The sequence below is a fragment of the Phycodurus eques genome, chromosome 8 (assembly GCF_024500275.1).
Source record: "Phycodurus eques isolate BA_2022a chromosome 8, UOR_Pequ_1.1, whole genome shotgun sequence".
Classification (NCBI taxonomy): Eukaryota; Metazoa; Chordata; class Actinopteri; order Syngnathiformes; family Syngnathidae; genus Phycodurus; species Phycodurus eques.
The window spans coordinates 24,990,943-25,013,992 of record NC_084532.1 but is presented as its reverse complement, the minus strand read 5'-3'; the positions used below and the strand labels follow the sequence as shown (position 1 = coordinate 25,013,992).

The window sequence follows — 23,050 nt, the reverse complement described above, 5'->3', positions numbered from 1 at the left end:
GTAACCAAGCCTTGTTTATTTCCCACTACTGCTGCTTGTGTAACATGTGCTTGCCTCATTACTCCAGGCTACTTCATCTTTTTGAAAGGTTGCAAATGTCTGTCAAATTACCTTTAAAATGTCCTTAAATGTTAAATTAGATGGCGACGTTCTTATTGCTGATGCATTGCACTCCATTTAGTGTGACAAATGCGAGGTTTAACCAATAAAATGGACCCTCATAAAGACAAATGTTGCCCACTCTCATGTTAATTGAATGCAATAAATCGAAATCATGCAATTTACTTACGGTATAGAACTATTGTAAGCAATAATAGGAAGTAATGTACTGTACTACTATATATGACTCAATTGAGTTTGTTAAGAGATAAAATGTTTCAATGAAATCACAATAAAATAAGCATAGTCATAATTATGACCCTGTACCTAATTAAGAATCTCATCTAATCTCGTCAAGGATACTAGTAGCACTCAAGACAGTTACATTTAGATAAAAACATGAGTTGTAACAGCGTGTGGCCGTTTTTCCAACATCCTTAATCATAGCCCATAAATATTCAATTCAGCCACAAATCCTCCGTAATCACATTAATAGCATCGAAATGCCCTTTGCAGAAGGCGTAATCACATGCAAATAGAATGCGGAGAAATGCGGTTAGTTGTGGAATGCGGAGGGATTTTTGTCATGTTTTTCTTGTTGGTTTTTTTTGGGAGCGATTGGCACTCAGTGGTCAAAAAGCACATTGATGCACTTCATTGAATAATTGCTGGGATCGTTTTGACACCATTTAAACCATACATAGCGTTCTGGTCACATTTGGCCTGTTTTGACCTTTGACAGCAATAGAAATACGCTAAATGTCATTCTTTCACCCTGAAATTTGATGACTTTTCCAACGTGACCCAAAATACACAAATGTGCAACTATTGAAAATGCCATTCTTTGGTACAGGTGCTACAAAGTCTGTTTACACTGGGGCTGTTTTTTTTTTTTTTTATGGGACAGCGGTAGCAGTGGTCAAGAAAGTAGTGACTGTTTCCCCACCAAATTGGCACAGAATGATTCAAAGGGTGCCTTGACACAGTCACGACATCGGCACTTTCATATACAAAGTGTCTGCCAAGTTGCAATTAAAAATACATTTTCCCTTTTCTCTGAAACATTGATCAAGGATCGATCATCCATTTCTTAACGTCAGACGGGATGTTAATACATTGGGAAAAGATCTGTTGTTCCTAATTTGATGTAGACAGTTAGTAAGAGGATATTCTTGGAACATACTACATATAGTGCGCGTGCATGGAAAATGAGCATTATGTAAGGGTTAATGAACGTAGCTAAGCCTTTTTTTTTTTTTTTTAATCCCAAAGGTCTCTAGTTATTTATTTTGTTATTTCTGGCCGTTGTTGACGACGGCACACAACCAACGAGGTCGCCCATCGAGTTGGACAAAATAAAATATCCTAGAGAAACCAATTACCCACTTTGACACCATCCCGTTCGGGGCAGCACTCGATTGATGTTATTGGTGCCCTTGTGCCCCCTTCTCAGCGCGGCAAGAGGTCACGCGGACTCACGCTTCCTGTTGCGCTCAAGCCTTCTCATTGCCCTGCGCTCATCCTATCAGCCGCTCGCGTGTCGCTGACTGACAAATGACTCGCATGTGACTTTGCTCCCGTCGCCCACCGTGACAAATGACACAATCCCAGAACGTTTCATTTCCTCAAAAATACTGGCCTCCGCTCTAATAGTGCTGCTAATTAGTCGCAAGGTAGGAACTGTAATCATGTCAATTCCACGGTGTTATTGTTCACAGGATTAGCTGCTGAGCTTCTGTTGAACTCCGCTGCTAACCAAAACAGCAGCACCACATAAATTAAATTGGGGCGTCTTGTGTTAGGCTTTTAAGCCTGGGGTAGGATTTCAAAGGTTTAGGTCTCAAAGTTACGGTTTCAAACTATGGTTAAGATGTCAAAGTAGGGCTTCTAGTTAAGGTTTCAAGCAAGGGTTTCAGTTTCAAATTAGGGTTTTAAGGCATTGTGTCAAAGTAAGGTTTCAAGTTAGGGTTTTTTTTTCAATAAGGTTGCACGTGAGAATTTCAAGCCTGGGTTAGGGTTTCAAGTAAGCATTAGGGTTCCAAAGTAGGGCTGCAAATTAGGGTTTCAATCCGAGGTTAAGGTTTCAGATGAGGGTTTCAAGACAGAGTTAGGGTGTGAAAATTCGATTTCAAGCTACAGTTAAGGTATTAAAGTCGAGCTTCAAGTTAGGTTAGGATTTCAATTTTGGGGTTCAGCAATGTCAAATATTCTAAATTAACGACACTTTGGGGCATGAATGCTTACTGCGCTTGTTTCCTCGCCACCGTGTTGCCTTCAGGTGTCCATGGAGCAACCGCAGCCGGAAGAGCAGTTCCTGTGCTGTGCCAGGAACGGAGACCTGGACGGCATTCGGAGGCTCCTCGCGTCCCAGGTGAGCGGAAAGACCACGTTGGACATCAACTGCAAAGGTTCGTCACGACAACGTGGAAGATGTTGTCCACTATGTTCTGTTTGTGTTTGCTAACCAAAACAGCAGAGCCGCGTCAATTAAAGCACCGAGTCTTGTCGCCAATGAGTTCCCCGCATAGTAGTGGCGATCACTTACGGGTGAATCCGTCTTAAACGACCATTAGCATTCCATGTTTATGCATTGGGAAGCTAGTAGACTTTTTATTGAGTTTTAATCGCGAGACTTTGGGTTGCAAAGTAAGTGTTCAAGTTTGAGTGTCAGACAGTGGTAAGGGTTTCATTCCTGGGTTAGGGTTCAAAATGATGGTTAGGGTTTCAAGTCAAGGTTTCAAGACAGAATTTTAAACAAGTGTGAAGATGTTGTCTTACTGTCATCTATTATGTTACGTTCCAGGTAAAAGTAAGTCTAACCGGGGGTGGAGACCTCTTCACTTGGCCTCATATTTTGGACACATAGACGTGGTCGACGAATTACTGAAGGTCTGCTCTTAAAAAAAGGAAAAAATTGCAATAATCAATCATGCAAATCTTTAAAAACGGGCTTTATGTCAAAACAGGCCGGCGCGGATGTCAACCTGCCCAACAACATCGGAGACACGCCTCTGCACAAAGCCGCCTTCACGGGGAGAAAGGTACCTGAACGCATCTTTACAACCCAATCAATCAACCAATCCAATCATGAATCAATCGTTCAGGAGCTTGTCATGCTGCTGCTGCACTACAACGCGAGCGCGACTGTCATCAACGGGACGGCTCAGACTCCCAAAGACCTCACGCGAAACGCGGAGATCAGACGCATGCTCGCGGGTGAGACCGATATGATGACCTCGCTGCGACCGAGGCCCGCCGCACACCCAGCGGCGCGATCGAGCGTGACTGAACTGTGGGTTGCGCAACTTGTTTTCACGAGTGGCCGGCCGTCAGCAACTAGTTTTGGTGCGATTTGAGATTTAAAACACGGCCAATCAAAAATGCCATGTTGTATCGCACGATCTTTCACAACGAAAATGATATAAGAAACGAGATCCAGCCGGCCGCTGCCTAGCTGTACCAGTACAGTTTATACAGTACAGTGGTACCTTTACTTACACGTGAGCCGACCGATGAGTATTTCGAGATACGAGCTGTTGCTCGGTCGATTTTTTTTTTTTTTTTTTTATTGTGGTTTTTTTTTTTTTGCTTTGCCTTACGAACAAAAATTTGAGATAAGAGTGCTAGATAGTGGCAGCTAAATCAACTCACTTCAGTCTGTCAGATAGTTAAAAAAAAAAAACCTTCAGAAAAGAGTCTTCAAGCTGTTTATGGCCACTCCCAGTTCACCATAAAAAAAAAAAAAAACTAAAATAATTTCACATGTATTTAAAACAACCACAAACTTTCCCTTAGGAAAGTCCACTAGCTTAATGCTAACACACAATGCAAAACTGGAATGCACTGGAAATATTAAAAGCACATCAGATTCAACTGTGTCCCTGCGTTAACCATCCATGAACAGGATGTGAGACGCATCTTCAAATAACAGAAGATTAACAAAGCGGGAGGCCCGGACCATGTGTCCCCATGCTGCCTCAAAGTCTGCGCGGACCAGCTCGCTCCAGTCTTCACTCAGATCTTCAATAGATCTTTGGAAATGTGTGAAGTTCCATCCTGTTTCAAACACTCCACCATCATTCCAGTCCCCAAGAAACCTGCAATCTCGGGTCTGAATGACTACAGGCCTGTCGCTTTGACATCTGTGGTCATGAAGTCCTTTGAACGTCTTGTGCTGGACCACCTCAAGAGTGTCACAGGTCCCCTGCAGTTTGCCTACCAAGCGAACAGGTCTGCGGATGATGCAGTCAACATGGGACTGCACTTCATCCTAGAACACCTCGACAGTGCAGGGACCTACGCGAGGATCCTGTTCGTGGACTTCAGGTCAGCGTTCAACACCATCATCCCTGAACTCCTTTCAACCAAGCTTCTCCAGCTCAGCGTCTCACCTGCCATCTGCCAGTGGATTTACAGCAGGTCAGGCTGGGGGAGGCCAGCTCATCCACACGCAGCATCAGCACTGGGGCGCCCCAAGGTTGTGTCCTCTCTCCGCTGCTCTTCTCTCTCTACACGAACGACTGCACCTCAGCGAACCCGACTGTCAAACTCCTGAAGTTTGCAGATGACACCGCTGTCATCGGCCTCATCAAGGACGGTGACGAGTCTGCATATCGACAGGAAGCGGAGCGGCCGGAGCTGCGGTGCGGCCGACACGACCTGGAGCTGAACACGCTCAAGACTGTAGAGATGATCGTGGACTTCAGGAGGCATCCTTCGCCAGAGCTGCCCCTCACGTCGTCCGGCTGCCTTGTGTCAACCGTCGAGACCTTCAAGTTCCTGGGAATTACAATCTCTCAGGACCTGAAGTGGGCGACCGACATCAACTCCGTCCTCAAAAAGGCCCAGCAGAGGATGTACTTCCTGCGGCTTCTGGGAAAGCACGGCCTGCCACCGGAGCTGCTGAGACAGTTCTACACAGCGGTCATCGAATCAGTCTTATGTTCTTCCATCACAATCTGGTTTGGTGCTGCTACAAAAAAGGACAAACTCCGACTGCAACGGACAATCAAAACTGCTGAAAGGATTGTCGGTACCCCCCTACCCACCATTGACGACTTGCACGCTGCCAGAACTAAGACAAGGGCGTGCAAAATCCTCTTGGACCCTCCGCACCCCGGTCACCAGCTCTTCCAGCTCCTTACCTCAGGTAGGCGCTACCGATCAATGCAAACTAGAACTAGTAGACATTCCAACAGCTTCTTCCCTCTTGCGATCAACTTCTTAAACACCTAACCTAAAATTCCATTACAACAAGCTGGAAATATTTTGACTTGAGTTTGTTGTCACATTTCTGTGGGGCCAATTATGTATTACTCGTGCACTTACTGTAGTTGTCTCGCCATGCTGCACTATTTGCATATACTGGCCACTCATGCCAGAGTAGCATCTGCTCCATTTGCACACTGATTGAGGAGTATCTGTAACATTTGCACAACCGACATTGTCCCAAATGATCGCACTACTCGTCACTTTAAACCGCATACGCTCCTTGAAGTCTCAGCGCCCTTTGCACAATGGTCATTGCACCGGACTATTGCAATATTAGTCGTTCGAACTGCTCTAAGTGCTAGAGGACTCTGCATCTTTTTGCACAATTGTGTTTTTTGTCAATGTCTTCATGTCTCCAAAGTGTTCTGTAAATTGACTGTCTGTTGTACTAGAGCGGCTCCAACTACCGGAGACAAATTCCTTGTGTGTTTTGGACATACTTGGCAAATAAAGATGATTCTGATTCACATTCTGTACATTTGTGGACCAAGCAATTTCTTGATATTTTGTGAACGACTAAATGGAATCACTTCATGAAGTAATTATGAAAATGCGTCTTTACGTGAAACCGGTCCCTGCTGCAAAAAAGACGGAGGACTGCTGCCCAAGAAAACTGCACCAAATCAGCCGATCGCACTGTCCCATACTGTACGTCGTTAAATTCATCCAGTGCGATCGATGTGTCGGGGAAAAAAATTAGCACCAAGCAACAACCTCTGGTGCCCCACAACCAGACCAAAATTGTTTTTTGCACCCCAGCACATACAGTAATGGATGCGGTGCTATAAATCAATTCATTTATCAATCAGGGGATAGCATACAGTCCTTTACTATCCCCTAAATCTTAATTCTGAGCAAGATATTTAGGACAAGTTGAATGATTCCAATATTATGATGTGAGGTTATAATACCCAACTGTCTCAATACTTTTGAATCAACAAAATCATGGTTCACACTCAAGGCAAGAATCGTGTGTATCTTCAGAGATGCTTTTTTTTTTTTTTTTTAACATATTTGGAATTTAGCACAGCGAATAGCAACTTATGAATTTTTTTTTTTTTTTACAAATTATTCAATATTTTAATTTTATTACAGTGCATCCATACATCTATAAATATATTGTACACATATATAGAAGGCGGCACGGTGGACGACTGGTTAGAACGTCAGCCTCACAGTTCTGAGGATCCGGGTTTAATCCCCGGCCCCGCCTGTGTGGAGTTTGCATGTTCTCCCCGTGCCTGCGTGGGTTTTCTCCGGGCACTCCGGTTTCCTCCCACATCCCAAAAACATGCATTAATTGGAGACTAAATTGCCCGTAGGCATGACTGTGAGTGTGAATGGTTGTTGGTTTGTATGTGCCCTGCGATTGGCTGGAAACCAGTTCAGGGTGTACCCCGCCTCCTGCCCGATGACAGCTGGCATAGGCTCCAGCACGCCCGCGACCCTAGTGAGGAGAAGCGGCTCAGAAAGTGGATGGACATATATAGAAACATTTATTGGCGAAGTCACTGCAAGCAGTTTGCAGTTTTTCATGACCTGACAAAATATACATAACTTTTTATGACCCACACTCTACCCCAGAGAAAAGTTGCATCTTGGTGCCAGGCAACTATGATGAACTGAGGGGAGGAGTTTCTTTTTTTTTTTCAGGCAGGTCATAACCTTGGGAGGGGGGTGAAACTTGCTTTGCTGTCATCATGTAGGCAATTAAAATATCTATAAATTAGAAGAAAAACCTTTTTGGGTGGGTGTCAATTACTCGTGGAGTTTACCTATTACTTACTTTGGGTTGCTGTACTGACAAATATGAGAAAGGAAGACATATTGAATACGTAAACACAAATGAAACATGACATAAAAAAAAACCAAAACATCAAAACACGCCTCATCTCGAACCCGTACTTTCCAATCAACTTGCAATGTGAAAGCAAAAAGAACTGCCTTCCTATCTCGATGACTCTGAAAAGTCGAGTGTGAGCTGGGAGTCTTGATTTGTGCTGATTTGAAGCGTAGACAACCATTTGAGATCGTGATCCATGTCTTGGGTGGATCCACTCACTGCAAATGAAAACATTAAGACGTTTTAATTAATAGACAGGCACTGATGACTCTGTTTTGACTGATACTGTACGAGAGGTATTAAATGAACATGTTTATAATTGTGGTAAATACTAAAAAAATAAAAAAGACTATATTTGTAGTCTCATAGCTATGTGAGGTTTTTTTTTTGGTTTTTTTTGGGGGTCCAATCAGATTTCGGCTTCTGTGTTGCCAAGTCAATGTAATCCGCCCAGGGCCTTCAATGCCGTAAATGCTAGCAGATGACACATACACACCAAAGAAATGGCTGTTATTTGAATTATTTTTTTTTAAAACCAATCAGATTTCAGATTCACCACTCTTCAGAGTGACATCGACATATTTCCGTCCTCTGATTGGTTGATCAGAGCTACTCAAGTGGGATTCAAAATTACATCAGCTCACAGAGCAGGAGAGGACGAATGTTGGAAATGATTAAAAATTATTTTCAAGACAAACGACATTGTGAGGATAGGTCGGAGAACACTTTACCAAGCTGGCGTCTTTAATCAAATCAATGATGATTTTACATTTGTGATCATGTATTATCTTGAAAGAGAATAGCTCAAATGCTAACATGCACACAATGAGATGTTTACGTACATTTACTGATTAAGTCCATGCTGTTCCGAAGACGATCCATTGACTTGAAAATGCTCTTATTCAGCTCTTCAATCTCTTGTTCAATATCTGACAGGACAGCTTTCTTCTTCACCTTGCCCTTGAAACCTGTGCCTTGATGAAGAGCAAACATGAAAAGCATGGAATATTAAATCGGCAATAATGGAATTAAACAGTACTTACTTAGTGCCACTGGAGCGGGGACAATCTCCTTAATGTCCTGATGCAGCTTTTCGAGCTTCTCCTTGAAGCCCTTCAACAGTTCCAGTTCTCGGCTCCTGCACTGCTGCTCTATCAAATGTTGCACAGTATCTTTGATTTTCTTCTTCTGGAACTTCTCATCAATCCTCAGGTGGATGTCTTTTATGTCGGGTCGGAAGAGGCGGCCCTGGTTCTTTGCTGTCATCTCCTCTATCTTCTCAAACAGCTCGTTGTGCTGGCGAATGTTGCTTGTCTCTGCGACGTTCAGACAGTGGTATTTGTTTCCACACTTGTCTACCAACCACTGCAGCTCTCTGTGCTCCCTCTCGATATACTCCTCCAGGGATCTGTCAGCCAAGGTGTCCGCGTCTGTGAACAGAACCATTGTATGGTTCCAGACGCTGTCGCCAAAGAGCTTAATATGATCCTCTAGGGTCTCCTGATTGGCCTTGGTGAATTTCAAATCCAGGGAAATCACAAACAGAACAGCGTGGACCCCCTGAGGGCTCAGGCTCAGACCTCGGACTATTTCTTGGTCCTGCTCCCAGGTGCATTGGCGCTCGCGATACCAGCCCGGGGTGTCGACCACTGTGACTTGCCTGCCAGCGACCTGTGCCTGCCAGGCCAGACACCCGTCATTCGGTTGAGTGGGAAACACGTTGCTCCACAGGAGGCAATTTGCTGCTGTTGTCTTTCCTGACATCTTTTCACCAAGAATCAAAATTCTCAGCTCCTTCAGCTTTTGGGCAGAACCTGTGAGGGGGGCGGAAATATAGTAAGGATGCAAAAAATTACACAACATACTGCACACAGTACTGGCCAGAAAAATAGTACACATTTACAAATTTGACCCAAAATATCCTGGTGGTATGTCTCTCTGTGTGTGTGTGTGTGTGTGTGCTCATGTGCATGCATGTGTGTGTGTGTGTCACACATTATTCAAAAATCAATATTGTTTTTGCGCTTTCATGCTGAATGGGTGGCATCCAAGGTGTTTTTGAGACTATAAAATGGACGAAGGGCAGAACGGAGGCATCAATACACCAACTGTGCAACTTTCATGTCCTTGATTAAATTGCAAAATACAATAATGTTACTTGTTTGTCGATTTTTGTTGAGCGATTGGCTGGTGACCAATCCAGGATATACCCTGGCTCTCGCCAAAAGTCAGCTCAGCATCTGGCCTGCAATCTGCCAATGGATTTACAGCTTCCTGAAGGGCAGGACACACCAGGTGAGGCTGGGGGACACCACCTCATCCACACGCACCACCAGCACCGGGGCGCCCCAAGGATGTGTCCTCTCTCCGCTGCTTTTCTCTGTATACACGAACGACTGCAGCTCAACACACCCGGCTGTCAGACTCCTGAAGTTTGCAGACGACACCGCAGTCATCAGCCTCATCAAAGACGGTGACGAGTCTGCGTATCAACAGGAAGTGGAGCGGCTGGAGCTGTGGTGCGGCCGACACAAGCTGGAGCTGAACACGCTCAAGGCTGTAGAGATGATCGTGGACTTCAGGAAGCATCCTTCGCCACAGCTGCCCCTCACGTTGTCCAGCTGCCTTGTGTCAACCGTCGAGACCTTCAAGTTCCTGGGAATTACAATCTCTCAGGACCTGAAGTGGGAGACCAACTTCGACTCCATCCTCAAAAAGGCACTGCAGAGGATGTACTTCCTCCGGCTTCTGAGAATGCACAGCCTGCCACAGGAGCTGTTGAGGCAGTTCTACACAGCGGTCATCGAATCAGTCCCGCGCTCATCCATCACAGGCTGGTTTGATGCTACCACGAAAAAGGACAAACTCTAACTGCAACGGACAATCAGAACTGCTGGAAAAATCATCAGTACACCCCAACCAACACTTGAGCACTTGCACACTGCCAGAACTAAGACAGCAGCACGCAAAATCCTCTTGGACCCTCTACTTCCTGGTCACCACCTCTTCCAGTTCCTTCTCTCAGGTAGGCGCTATCAACAATGCAAACTAAATCCAACAGACATTCCAACAGCTTCTTCCTTCTTGCCATTAACTTCTTAAACAGTTAACTTACACTTCCATTGTGACATGCTGCCCGTTTCGTCTCGAAATTGCACTCATGTGCAGTATACAGTACAATCCTGTAAAAAGTCAATGGATGGAAGATGGGCATACACAATTTAAAGCTCAAGTCCGACTTGGCGGATTCACTTTTCAATTAGGGTCAAATTCCTATTTAATTTACATGATTTCTGAACTCATCTGATGGTCACAACTGATGTGACCATCAGATGAATTTCAAGTGTTTCAGAAATTCGGTCGGGCCCCATAAAATTCTCTCACAGTTGTAGCTACAACTAGTTAAGTTTTTACGAACTCTGAGATTTTGTCCGTTTGTTTGTCTCTCCTTATATTACCAATATTCAAGAGCAATATGGTAAATTGCTCACAGGACTGCAGCTTTTCATAGACAGGAGTTCCTCAGTTTACGACGGAGTTCTGTTCCTACAGCAGCGGTATGTAGGCCAAAATGCATAACTGTAGTCTCTCGATAAGCCATGCAAACGCAGCTGTTAATTCAAAATTACAGTCTATTTGTTTTTGTCTATTTATTTTGAAAAACACTTGCAGGCCTTTTGTATATGAAACAATCAAATGAACGAGTAATTATGGTGCTAGCTGAGGGTGCCCCATGGATGCGATTTTGGATTCTGGATTGATATGGAACGCTGCAATATCAGAAGGATTTGTTTTTTGAGACCACCAAATACACCATTTCAGAACACATGAGACATTGTGATCGTACCTTTGTCTACTCTGGTGGCCTTGAGTTGACTTCTCAGTTTGGTGGCGTTTTCCACTTTTTTTTCTCTCTCCATCAAAGCCTTCATCATCATCTCATTGGGTTGAAAATGTTTCCATCCGTTCCCTGCCAGAGTCAGCGTGATTTTCTCCAGCAGCTCGTCAACCCGGGTGCCGTTGTCTTTGTTCATCTTGTCCAAAACGTGATATCTGTTCCAGCATCGCTCCACAAGCGACTGCAGGGCTTTCCCCTCGCTCTCGATGTATTCTTCTATGCTGTGCGACCCTTGCCAGTCTCCTCGGGTGAACACCACCATTGTGTGTTTCCACACACCCTCTCCGAACAGCTCTACATGAGAGGTGGCTGCATACAGGTGCTTGGTGTTAAACGAGGCATCTGCGTCGATCACCAGCAAGAAAACGTGGGGGCCCGGGGGGCACTTGAACATGCTTTGCAGCACCCTGTCCTTGATCATTTCCGGCGTGTCGCACGCAAGGAAGCCTTTCTGCCAACTTGGAGTGTCCACAATTGTAATGTTGGTCCTGCCCACTGAGCCCTGCAGGACCTGGGAGAGCGTTGTTCTTCCTTCATCATTTTCTTTGATTCCCAAGATGGTGTTCCCTACGTAGGTTTTCCCGACAAAGCGGCTGCCCAGGAGAATAATACGAAGTTGCTGGATGGGTTCCATTTCTAATTTTGTCAGAAAAAAAACAAGAGGTTGTCGTCGTCAAGACTCTGACTTGAAGAACACCATACCTGTGACCAAGCTACCGATGAGCTACAAAATGAGTTCAATGTTAATTTGGACAACCAACGTCACAGAAGTAATGTTTTGTAGTGTAGCTTTGATTCATAGTCAGTTACATTTCCTTCAAGAATAGTCAAGTGTGTCCTTTCAAACTTGGCAAAAAAGCTAATACAGGATGTTTTGCTATTCCATACAACAAGAACTAAGGTAAAAGAAGAAGAAGGTAGACCGTGTTTTTTTACTTGTGCTTTACTTACCTGAAACAGTCATTTTCATTTCCTCTCTTTGTTCCAAGGCCCGCCTCGATCGCTCTTTGGCCTTTTGAGCCACTTCTTCTTGCTTTTTCTTGATGTTGTGGAATATGTGATTGTCCAGCATGTAGAAGCTGTTATCATTGTCATCGACCATTTCGTCAATCTTCTCCATCAGCTGAGTGACCTGAGATGAATTGCTCTTGTCCTTGTTGTTGAGCACGTGGTACCTGTTCTTACACTTTCCTATCAGCCAGGTGAGCGCTTCACCCTCACGCTCAATGTGCTGCTCAATGGTGTTGTTGTCCAGGTAGTCACCAAAGGTGAACAGCACCATGCTGTATCGCCACGCCTGTTCCCCCAGCAGCGTCATGTGTTCCTCCAAAGTCTTCTTCTGCTTAAAGGAGAACCTAGAATCGGTGGGGATGACGAGGATGAAAGCATGCGGTCCAGGTGGACACTTGGATGCGTAGAGTTGAAATTGTTGCTTGTCTCTTTCTGGGATCTCGCTGAGGCAGGGAGAGCTCTTCCATCCCGGAGTGTCAACCACCACCAGGTTCCGGCCCCCCACTATTCCATGTCTCACTTCGCATTGAGCTGTTCGAGTCCGGCCGGATTCGAACTGTTCATCTCTCAGTATTGTGTTGACCGAGGAGCTTTTACCATCCCGTCTACCACCGATCAGCACCAGTCTTCTCTCAGGCATCTCTTTTATCTCTGCAAAGCAAAATGTTATAGATAATCATCAGACAAGGAAGCATAGTTGTGAAAGCATCATTATAATAGAAAGGTGAGACCGTCTAATGTAAACATCTATTTAATTTCCCTCATAGGTGAATAAAGTATCTGTCTATTGAGTCATCTCGCCATCTAGCTATTTAATGTAATCTGGGTTACTTTAATGTTTGTGTTTCAATGACTTACTATTATTATGATTATTTTCAAATATTGAAATTGATTACATGACTTAAAATAATTCGAGTGTAAAAGGCCTGGAATGGATCGGCCGTTCGAGAGTTGTTCTGAAATTCCCAAGTGACACCCCGCCCCTGTTAGCTTCACAAGTTTATTTTTTTCCCTTTCCAAGCAGACAATGATTATGCAGAAAGTTAACATGTTTAGACAACAACTCCAGGTAGCTTACAAGTTATGATTTTCGTCTTCGCATTGTGTTATTGGGACTGAAATTAACAAACCTTTTTGCCTATGAACTATTGAAGTACCTGTTTTTATGTGCTGTTTATGTTTCAAACTCAAAGTGCAAAAATGCTCTAGCCTCAGGAAGACTTAGTTGCAGCAGGGAAGAGCTTGCAGTGAGTTACTACTGTCTGCAACAGGTACTGTTGGAAGTCCTGGAAATTAGTTTAATCCCCGTTTTGCCACTATGGCAGTGCAGCGTGCGCGGCTCATTTGCAACACGTTTGTATCATCTTGCCTTCATGTAAATGGAAAAAAAAAAAAAGAAGAAAAAAAGCATCATTTTAAGCACATCTAATTTTGTAGGCAAGCCCTTGGATGCATATAATTTCTGCAGTTGGCATGCCAACAGCTGTACTGTTGATACTGGAGAAACAGGTTTTACATTCTGTGATTACTTTTGGTTTGCACTTCTGTGATTACTTTTGGTTTGCAACATTAAAGGGATAAACCAACTAACCAAGGTAACTGGCATAAACTTGAAAATGTTGAACATTCTCACGTGGCCAGGGATATTAGTGCATTAAAAGGCAAAAGTGACATGATGAGCTACTGCCTAGACTGGTCCAATTCTCCAGAAATTTTGACAGTATATTCTACATGCCAAAAGGAAAAGAAAAAAAAGAAGTTGCGGAGCCTGGACGTTCAAACGTATTTGCCTTTTCATAAATTTTTGGATTACGCCAATGTACATGCACCTTGTTGACAAGTTCATGTGTCGAATTAACAGGTATAGGAATAAACTCACCCTCCTCGTGTGCCATTCTTCCTGGTGTCTCACTCAAACGAAATCACTGGCAGGTAAACCAACCCCCAGGACTCTACTGGGGTCCACGCTGATGATTGTTTGTCTGAGCTCTGCTATTGGCCAGGAACAATTTGAAAGCTGTCGTATGTATCAACGTATGAGACCGACCTAAACAGTCTGCATCTCCATGTGCGCACTGCTGAGATTGAAGAATAATCACAATGTTTTCACACACACAAGTGAGAAAAATGTTGAAGGACAACCGCAGTGACGTCAGCGTTGTCGCCATCTTGTATCAAGAAAACCTTAAAGCTGTCTGACTGGTTTAGGCCCAGAGGCTGAAATTGTTTTCACATACACAAAAACATTTAGTCGGATAGAGAGGGTGTCTGTAATTTATTGAATTGAACACACACAGTATTTGCAAGTCATTTTTTGCTCAATTACTTTACACTCCACAAAAAAAAAAAACACTGTTCCTCCCTTTCGGTGTAATTTGTGGCTGCTGCCATTTAGCTACTTCTATTCATGAACACAGCCACGGTGACCGACTGGTTAGAGCGTCTGCCTCACAGTTCTGAGGACCGGGGTTCAATCCCCAGCCCCTCCTGTGTGGAGTTTGCATGTTCTCCCCGTGCCTGCGTGGGTTTTCTCCGGGCACTCCGGTTTCCTCCCAGATCCCAAAAACATGCAAGGTAGGTTAATCGACAACTCTAAATTGCCCTTTGGTATGAATGTGAGTGCGAATGGTTGTTTGTTTCTATGTGCCCTGCGATTGGCTGGCAACCAGTTCAAGGTGTACCCCGCCTTCTGCCCGATGATAGCTGGGATAGGCTCCAGCACGCCCGCGACCCTCGTGAGGAGAAGCGGCTCAGAAAATGGATGGATGGATGGATGGATGGATATTTGAAGGCCGCTTCCTTGATACAGGAAACACTCCTTACCTAAGCTGTCTGTGTACACTCCCGGTTTTTCAACAATGGGATATACTTAACAAGCGCATACGTGAATTTCAAGAAAGATTTTGGGTCTGTCAGGTGTGTGTTCTTGTGGTGACACTGTGGGGTACCTTTGTGGATTGAGTATTGGATTGAAGTTCTTGGAAATGACATCCACTCCTCCTGTGACTTTTTCTAAATCCCAGAACGGTTTTCAGGACAAAATTCTGGATTCTTCATGGCAAAGACTGAAGAGAAACAGGAAAAACAACTGTGATAGGGCAGTTGTTTTTCCATCTGTACCTCGGCCATGTCCTGCTTGGAGTTTCCTCGTCAGAACCTGTCCAACAGTTTCGTGTGGAATGCATTTTGACCAGTCACAAGAATTATGTAAAGAATCTGTGAGACTCCTGACGAGAACTGGCGGTTTTTACGTAGAAACACACTATAGGGGATCCTCAGTTTATAACGGTCTCTGCACGCGACGTTTCAAAATTTCAACCGAAGTACAATGAACTGGTTTACTGGCCTGGAGTCTTCCCGCTGTCCTTATATTCTACCGTACTATACTGTACAGAGTGCAGTCAATGAATGGGGCTATCGTTGCCTCTCTAACATCCACAGTTTCTCCGTTATTCCGGCACGTTTCCTCTCTTCTTATTGTTATCATGTAGCTACAGTGGCCAGGGCGATCTCCTTCTTCCTTAACAATCGCGCCATGTCGTTTGTGGTTCAGCGAGAAAAATTGCGATTGCTCAGTTCAGTCGCGTTTGGTCGCCTCGCTCTGTGCGCTGCGGGACTAAAACACACGTCGAATGTTGCCGTTGAGCAGTTCGTGACTCTTTGTTGCCATGTTGTTTTTTTTCAAGCGGCCGAGAGGACGGAAGAGAGGAAACAGGAATGCCAACTTCTTGAAGCAGCGCGAGAAGGAGACATCGGCGCTCTAAGTCAGCTGGTTAGTTTTCTGTACTGTTTCCAAGATCCATCTATAATTCATGTTTCTTGCTCAAATTGGTTCTAAAATTGCAAATTGTCTTCACTTTTAATAACGCTGATAGATTGCAAGTCTTTTTTTGATACCAAACCACGTTAAAAAAAAAAAAAAAAACAAAGATCAATAGTTGAACAAACTGTTTTGCATGACGTTTGAGTTAACGAGCCAGGATTCAGGTTTCAAACAACAGTTAGGGTTTTGAGCTTGGCTTTCAAGCCTGAGTTAGGGATTTAAATTAGGGTTAGGATTTTAAAGTAAGGTTTCAAGCCAGGGTTAGGGTTGCCGTCCAACGCATACAAACATCACGTCAAACATTCCATCCATCCATCCATCTGAACGTATTGAAAATCCAAGGTATCACAGCTCAGTTCTTCACAGGATAACAAACACCTTTGGGAGTTTGCTCATTCTGCAGTTTTTGCATTCTCTCTGACGCGCGTGCGTGTGTGTAGCTGAGCAGCAAGAAGCCGCCCAAACTGGAGTGCACAGACGAGCTGGGCAACACTCCGCTGCACTGCGCCGCCTATCGAGGCCAGAAGCAGTGCGCCGCCAAGCTGCTGAGGGCCGGAGCCCGCGCTAGTGTGATAAACAAGAACGGTAAGAAGTTAAGAACAGTACAGAGTGGGATAGGGCTTGGATTCGCCCTCTAAATCTTGATTATACGTTATTCATATTGACAGCAACGGATGAGTTCCGAATCAGAAATGAATCGTTACTCCTTGTACTATTCTGAAATAAAGATGTGATCTCGGTGGAAGGCTACAGCTACAAGTGCGCCCACGCGGAGAAACGATGCGCAGTAGCTTCAAATGGTATTGGCCATAAATGTAAACAAACTATCACAAAATTTGTGAAATATTTTGAAATTGTTTTTTTTTGTTTGTTTGTTTGTTTTTTTAAGTAAATACAACGTGGCAGCAGTTGCAGTGGATCCCCGCATACTCGCAGTTCGACAGTTGTGACGTAACCTATTGGCGGATATTAAAAAAATTCCAAACTCTACTGAGAAAGCATTGAAAATGAACCAGATCATCTCCCAAAAATACATTACAGAAAAACATTTATCGCAGGGAACGTGTTCCAGATCCTCCTGTGAGAGGTGAAAATATGTGAAATTGGAGACCGTGTAACAAGAAAATCATGCTTTAGACACACTTAAACTTAATAAAACACCCATTTTAAACAGCAAAATGTTCAGCCAAATCATACATTTTCATCTAATGAAGCTGAATTTTAAGTCCAGGCATCCGATTTGCCTGCATACTGTAAAAACCCATCAAAACGGATTTAAAAACTGCAGTGTAGGAGGTGATAAATGATGAAAATAAATGATAAACCTTGAAATAACAAGGGTTCACTGTATTGTTTCTTGCGCCTGTTTAAATGCTCGGTGCTCAGTGATTAGCACCGTGACGATGATTACACGAGATGCCCAACAGTGCTAATTAGCCTTGATGTCGTTTTGAGTTTTCCTGTTTATGTTGATGACGGTTGCGCGTTTCTATCAGGCAAGACGGTTTGGGAACTGGTGAACGTTTCAAAGTAGGGTTTTAAAATGTGATTTCAAGCCAAGATTAGGTTTTCAAAGAAGGGCCTCAAGACAGTTTGGGGCTCAAGATTGGGTTTGGGTTTCGAGATAGGGTTTCAAGACATGATTAGGGTTTCGGATTAACGTTTCAAGCGTTTGAAATTAGGCTTCGGATTTGAAGTGAGTTTGATGTGATGCGATTCTGTCAGGTCAGACCGTTTTGGAGCTAGCCAGCGATGCAGCCATGAGGCAGCTGCTTGAAGGCAACGCACGCCGGGTGAGTGTTCACACTGAAGGTCGGCACTCCCATTGCTGTTGTGGTTTTGTTTTTTAAGTGGCGTTTTGGGTGTTTGCAGGGGATGAGACTCTACGCCAAGAAGTTTGAGGGACTCCTCTGGAAGGTAAAGTACACCAGAACCTCGTACGCCGCGCTTTCGATGCCTTATTTGTGGATTTCGTTGCAAGGTTAGTTGACTTGTGTGCAGTGCAACTTCCAAAGTCGAACGCCATTTGTGTTTTGACTAGGAATGGGCGAATACCGATACCAGTTGTCTTATGGGGCCGATACCGGCCTTATTTCAAGGTAGCCGCTACTCGTCAAGGCTGCCGATACCAACCACTGACGCTTAAGGCAAAAAAAAAAAATCGGACATTGAGTAAGTCCTCCTCGCCAATAGTTGCCGCTACACTGCAGCAGCAGTTTGAATCGTCACGCACGTCAGAAAGAAAGAAAAGTATTTGGTTCATAATTATCTGTCCTTGTGTTAAGTGAAATTGTATGTATCAAGAGTACTAGTGGTATCAGTACTCGGTATCGGCGAGTCCTCAAGAGTGAATACTCATACTAGTATCGGTCTGAAAAAGTGGTATCAAACGTCCCAAGTGTTAGGGTTTAAAATCAAGGCGTAAAACCAGAGTTAGGGTTTCAAAGTAGGGTTTTCAGACAGGGTTGTCGCTACAAGCCTCGGTCGGGGTTTCGCACAAAGTTTAGGGTTTCATGCATGGGTTAGCGTTTAAAATTAGGATTTCAAGACAGGGCTAGCGTTTCAAAATATGGTTTTAAGCGTGTGTACAAGTTTCAGAAAAGGTTTAGGGTTTAAAACTAGGATTTAAAGCCAGGGTTAGGGTTTCAAAGTAGGGTTTGAAGAGATGATTGTGCTTTCAAGCCAGGGTTTCTAATTACGGTTTCAAGCCTGGGGTTTGTGATTAACAGCTTCAAGCCCTGTTTAGGGGTTTCAAATTGCGTGACCAAAACAATGGTTAGCTTTTGAAAGTAGGGTTTTAAAATTGTCATTGTCAGGATCTTCACCACATACTGTACATTACCAAGCGGGAACCAGCCGTATGCAGTATGCCTGGATCAGACACTTCATGATGCGCACTCTGAGAGTGGTTCAATAGAATATCGATTGTTCCATTTCAATGGGTCAATGCGAAAGTGTACACAATGAAAATGTACACGACAGGCCCGCTTAGCGCCTTGTGTTTTCTCTGGTGTCCGTCAGTAGCTTCGTTTAGCGGCCTGTGAAGCGCCCATTGATTTGCTTCATGACACACCGTCACCTGCGCAAACTGTGCAAAGTGGAAAGTCACGCTTGTGCTGGATGGATGCTAAGCTACAGAGCTAGTTGACAAGCTAACCATGGCGCTCGCTGTTTGGGCCAGCATTATAAAAGAAAAAAATATATATAATATATTGATAATATTAAATTACATTAAAAAATTATTAAAAAATAATAATAAAACAAATCATAAAATTAATACACACACACACACACACACACATATATATATATATATATATATATATATATATATATATATATATATATATATATATATATATATATATATATATATATATATCTTCACATGAAGATAATCCTGTACAAGCGTGTATTATAACTGTTTTGTTTTTATAAGTGCTATAAAAATGAATTACTTATTTATTACACTTTCTTTAATTAATATGTAGATATAATTTAATATGAAACTTATGTATTTATTAAGCAGCCTCAGATCCTTGAAAGGTGCTATTTAAATTGAAGTCATTATTATGTTATTATTGTTATTGTTGTTGTTCTAAAACTTTGTGTAACATATATATGTACAACCTGTATATAGCGTTTATGGTCAACGTTAAATGTTATTACAGTTTTTTTAATTATAATTTTGAAATGTCATTTTTTAAGTAAGTAGTGTATAAATAAAAGCTATAATCATTATTATTAGTAATAGTAGTCGTAGTAGTAGAGGTCGTGTATAATATTCACACATTTACAGTGTGTAAGATAACAAACTTAAAAAGGATATACTGCATCCAATTTTAATAATGTAATCAAATATAGTAGAAATATGTAATAGAAATTGACTACATTTGTAAATATAATACAAATTAAATTGAAAGCTAAAAAATAGAAAATACAGGAAAAAATGTGTTTTGACCAATCACATTGTTTGTCATACATCAAATTGTTTAGAAATTCCAAAATATACTTGATATTTATTATACATGTCAACATCTAAGTCTAGGCCATAAAATAACAGGAAATTGGCCAACAGCGTACATTTGTGTATTTTCTTTTCCCATTGGTTTTCAATGGAACCTTCAGTTATCACATGACTACTGTTTTGCTGCAAGTTTGAATTCACCAGTCACGCCTCAGCGTTTTTCAAGTATATGCAAATGTTTTTGCCGCTGTCGAAATGGAGCGACGGTGCTGATTCCCTCCCTCGTGTGTCGTACCCGCAGAGCTCTGGATTTTTGGGCTGGCGCTCCTGCTGGGTAGTGCCTCCACGACGGCGTGCTGTCCTGGTACTCCAAACGGTAGGTGGGGTCTCTGACCTTGCTCGCCTTTTGATTAGAAAGATGACCGCGAGGGGCAAAGAACTTGGAGAATCGGTCTCGTATAAAGAACATGAACGCGATACTTGAGTAAAAATAACAGAAAATAACTTTGGTGGCAGTTAAAGTCACCTTGTCGAAAAGTGCCCGAGTAAAAAGTCTGGATATAACTCATTTCCTGGTATTAAAAGAACGTGCGTTGTATATCAAAAGTCCACACACCCCTGTTCAAAATACCACATTTTCGAGATGTCAAAAATAAGACCAATGTAAATCAGTCCAACATCTTTACCACCATTATTGTGACCTATAACCTGTACAAGTTAAAATAAACAGGTGAGATAACGTGGTAGCACAAGTGTGCACACCCTCTCATAACTGTGGACGTGGCTGTGTTCAGAATTTAAACAATCACATTCAAAGTCATCTTAAATGGGAGTTAGCACACACCTGCCACCGTTTAAAGCGCCTCAGATTAACCCCAAATAATGCTCAGTTTTTCTAGTAGGCTTTTCCTCACATTAGCTAGCACAGCCTGGCCATCGTCTTAACCATATGCTTAAACAAGCCCATAATTACTAAGCAGAAGAGTACAGCGCTAATGTGTCCAATCACAAGTCTGACAAACCAAAACTAAAGACTTGAATGCACGCGTGTTTTAGGATAAACTCCGTTAACCGCTCGCTCTCAAGAGAAAAGGAGCGAGGCGAGATTACAAAACTGGGAAGAATACATGACCGATTGCGACATGCGCTAACAAGTGTGCTTTGTTGTCGCTGCGTGCCGCCTGCTGCTCAAGGTCTGACGCCGCTGCCAACGTCAGGAGGCAAGGATCAAAGTCCCTCACTCACGCTCAGTGTCTGGTGAGAACCGATGCGCTTCACGCTCCCTTTTAACTGCTAAGATTTTTTTTTGGGTGCTCAAATTAGGGTTATGATTTCAGCTTTCCGATTCGGGTTTGAAGCCTGGGTTAGTGTTTCAAACTAGGGCTAGAATTTCAAATTAGGGAGTCAAATAAGAGCTAGGGTTTCAAACAATTATCAGGATTTCAGGGCAGGGTTAGGGTTTCACAGTAAGGTTTCAAATTTAAGGTTTCAAATATGGGTTAGGGTTTTAAATTAAAGTTTCAAGCCACATATAGGGTGGAAAATTAGGGTTTCAAACTACGGTTAGGGTTTCAAAGTAGGGTTTCAGAGTACGGTTTTAACTATGGTTTCAAATCAGGGTTAGGGTTTTAAACAATGGCTTCCTGCCTTGGTCAGCATTTCAAATTAGGGACTCAAACAGTGATTAGGGTTTCAAATTAGAGCTTCCAGCCGGGGTTAGGGTTTCATAGTTGGGTTTCACGTTGGGATTGCAAGACTGGTTTAAGGTTTGAAAGAAGGATTATGGTTTCAAAGTAGGGTTTCACACAATCTTGACGGTCGCAGTCCAGGTTTAGGATTTCATAGTAGGGGTTTAAACAAGGGTTAGGGTTTCAAAGGATGGTTTCAAGTCATAGATACGCTTTCATGGGAACATTTCAAAGTAACAGTTGAAATATTAGTTTAAAATATCATATTTTATATCTTTATGCACACGTACATAGGGGTCATTTTTATGTAATTTGTTCAATAACGGTAAAGACGTAGCCCACTGAATTTCTTTTGAAAAAAATCTATTTTATTGATATGAGTATTTGAATTATTAGCAGTTGTTATCCATCAAAAGCTCAAAATTGTTTCTCATAAAAAAAAAATAATAATAATAATATATATATATATATATATATATACTAAAATAATATTTTTCAAATTTTTGATGCCAAAATGTCTTTACAGTTAGGGGTCCGAAAAGAATTTTCATGATTTGCAAAATGTTTTCTGAAGATTCTAATTACACTTTTGGATGTTATATCAGATTTGTCTCCTATTACTTAACATACCTTTCATGAACCTTCATGAAGACTACCATAAATGAATTTTAGACACTAAAATATATATTTTTTTGATTCTTTTACAAACGGTCCGTCTTTGTCGCTCAAGGATAGAGCCTCATTATGTTGTTGCAATACACCAGAGGGATCTGTGAGCTGAAGTGCCAGCATGAGGCAGCCATTTTGCATTCACACCATAGCAGACAGCAAATTAAATGGTGTTATTTCTGAGATACGGATGAATCCGTATGAATTTGTGCAACTCACACGATTTTTATGAAGCTGTTTATGTCTTTACCGTTATACACTTTTGTCTTTACTGTTATAAAAAGATAAAAATAATTGTATTTTATGTCAGTGGGCCCCCAACATTCGCACTGTCAATAAGGATTGCCTAAAATTTGAAATCATCAATAACATTTTGGAAATAGGACATTAAGTGTGGCTGTTTCAGCATGGGAGACATTTATACATACTGTATAAAACCAAGGCAGCATGAACTTTTTTTTTTCTCTTTTTTCACCATTATTTACCATTTTTATATAAGAATTCAAATGTCTTTTTCTGCTCTTTTTGTTCCCCACTTGATCTTCTTTTTTTTCTCCTTGGTGTTGAAGAGCCGATCGAAAGAGAGCTGCATCTTCACCCTAAAGTGTTACGATGACAGCGTCCATTACTTCAAAGTATCGGCCAAAGAGGAGCCCGAGGCGACAAGAAAAGTACGCTTTGATGATTTGATGCTTTTACATTTCCTTCAAGATCATCTCCGTCCCGCACGATCAATATTAATATTTTTTGTCAGTACCGGGTTGACGAATTAAAAAGTCAC

At 42.6% G+C, this 23,050-nt stretch overlaps 2 protein-coding genes across 2 annotated transcripts in view; one reads left to right on the top strand and one right to left on the bottom strand.

The window, feature by feature from the left end:
- The window catches only part of osbpl1a (oxysterol binding protein-like 1A), a 43,654-nt gene that overhangs the window by 1,160 nt on the left and 19,444 nt on the right, over positions 1 to 23,050 (top strand). The window contains 12 exon segments of the mRNA XM_061683626.1: positions 2,378 to 2,507; positions 2,903 to 2,988; positions 3,066 to 3,140; positions 3,204 to 3,315; positions 15,809 to 15,894; positions 16,386 to 16,530; positions 17,671 to 17,738; positions 17,818 to 17,862; positions 20,214 to 20,252; positions 20,254 to 20,288; positions 21,106 to 21,169; positions 22,839 to 22,940. Of these exon segments, the coding sequence (XP_061539610.1) occupies positions 2,384 to 2,507; positions 2,903 to 2,988; positions 3,066 to 3,140; positions 3,204 to 3,315; positions 15,809 to 15,894; positions 16,386 to 16,530; positions 17,671 to 17,738; positions 17,818 to 17,862; positions 20,214 to 20,252; positions 20,254 to 20,288; positions 21,106 to 21,169; positions 22,839 to 22,940 (981 nt within the window). The 5' untranslated portion in view covers positions 2,378 to 2,383.
- Positions 6,848 to 14,223, bottom strand: LOC133406200 (GTPase IMAP family member 8-like). The gene is made up of 6 exons (XM_061683627.1): positions 14,002 to 14,223; positions 12,063 to 12,773; positions 11,061 to 11,747; positions 8,257 to 9,027; positions 8,056 to 8,187; positions 6,848 to 7,431 (listed from the first exon to the last, which is right to left on the bottom strand). Exons 1-6 carry the CDS (start codon positions 14,015 to 14,017, stop codon positions 7,319 to 7,321), a joined length of 2,430 nt encoding a protein of 809 aa, XP_061539611.1. The 5' UTR covers positions 14,018 to 14,223; the 3' UTR covers positions 6,848 to 7,318.

Excerpts from the sequence above, each read along its gene's own strand:
- LOC133406200 (XM_061683627.1), bottom strand. Across the intron at positions 9,028-11,060 it reads GGCCACCAGAGTAGACAAAG|GTTCTGCCCAAAAGCTGAAG; the intron begins GTACGATCACAA and ends CCCCCCTCACAG. Across the intron at positions 7,432-8,055 it reads CATGGACTTAATCAGTAAAT|TGAGTGGATCCACCCAAGAC; the intron begins GTACGTAAACAT and ends TTTCATTTGCAG.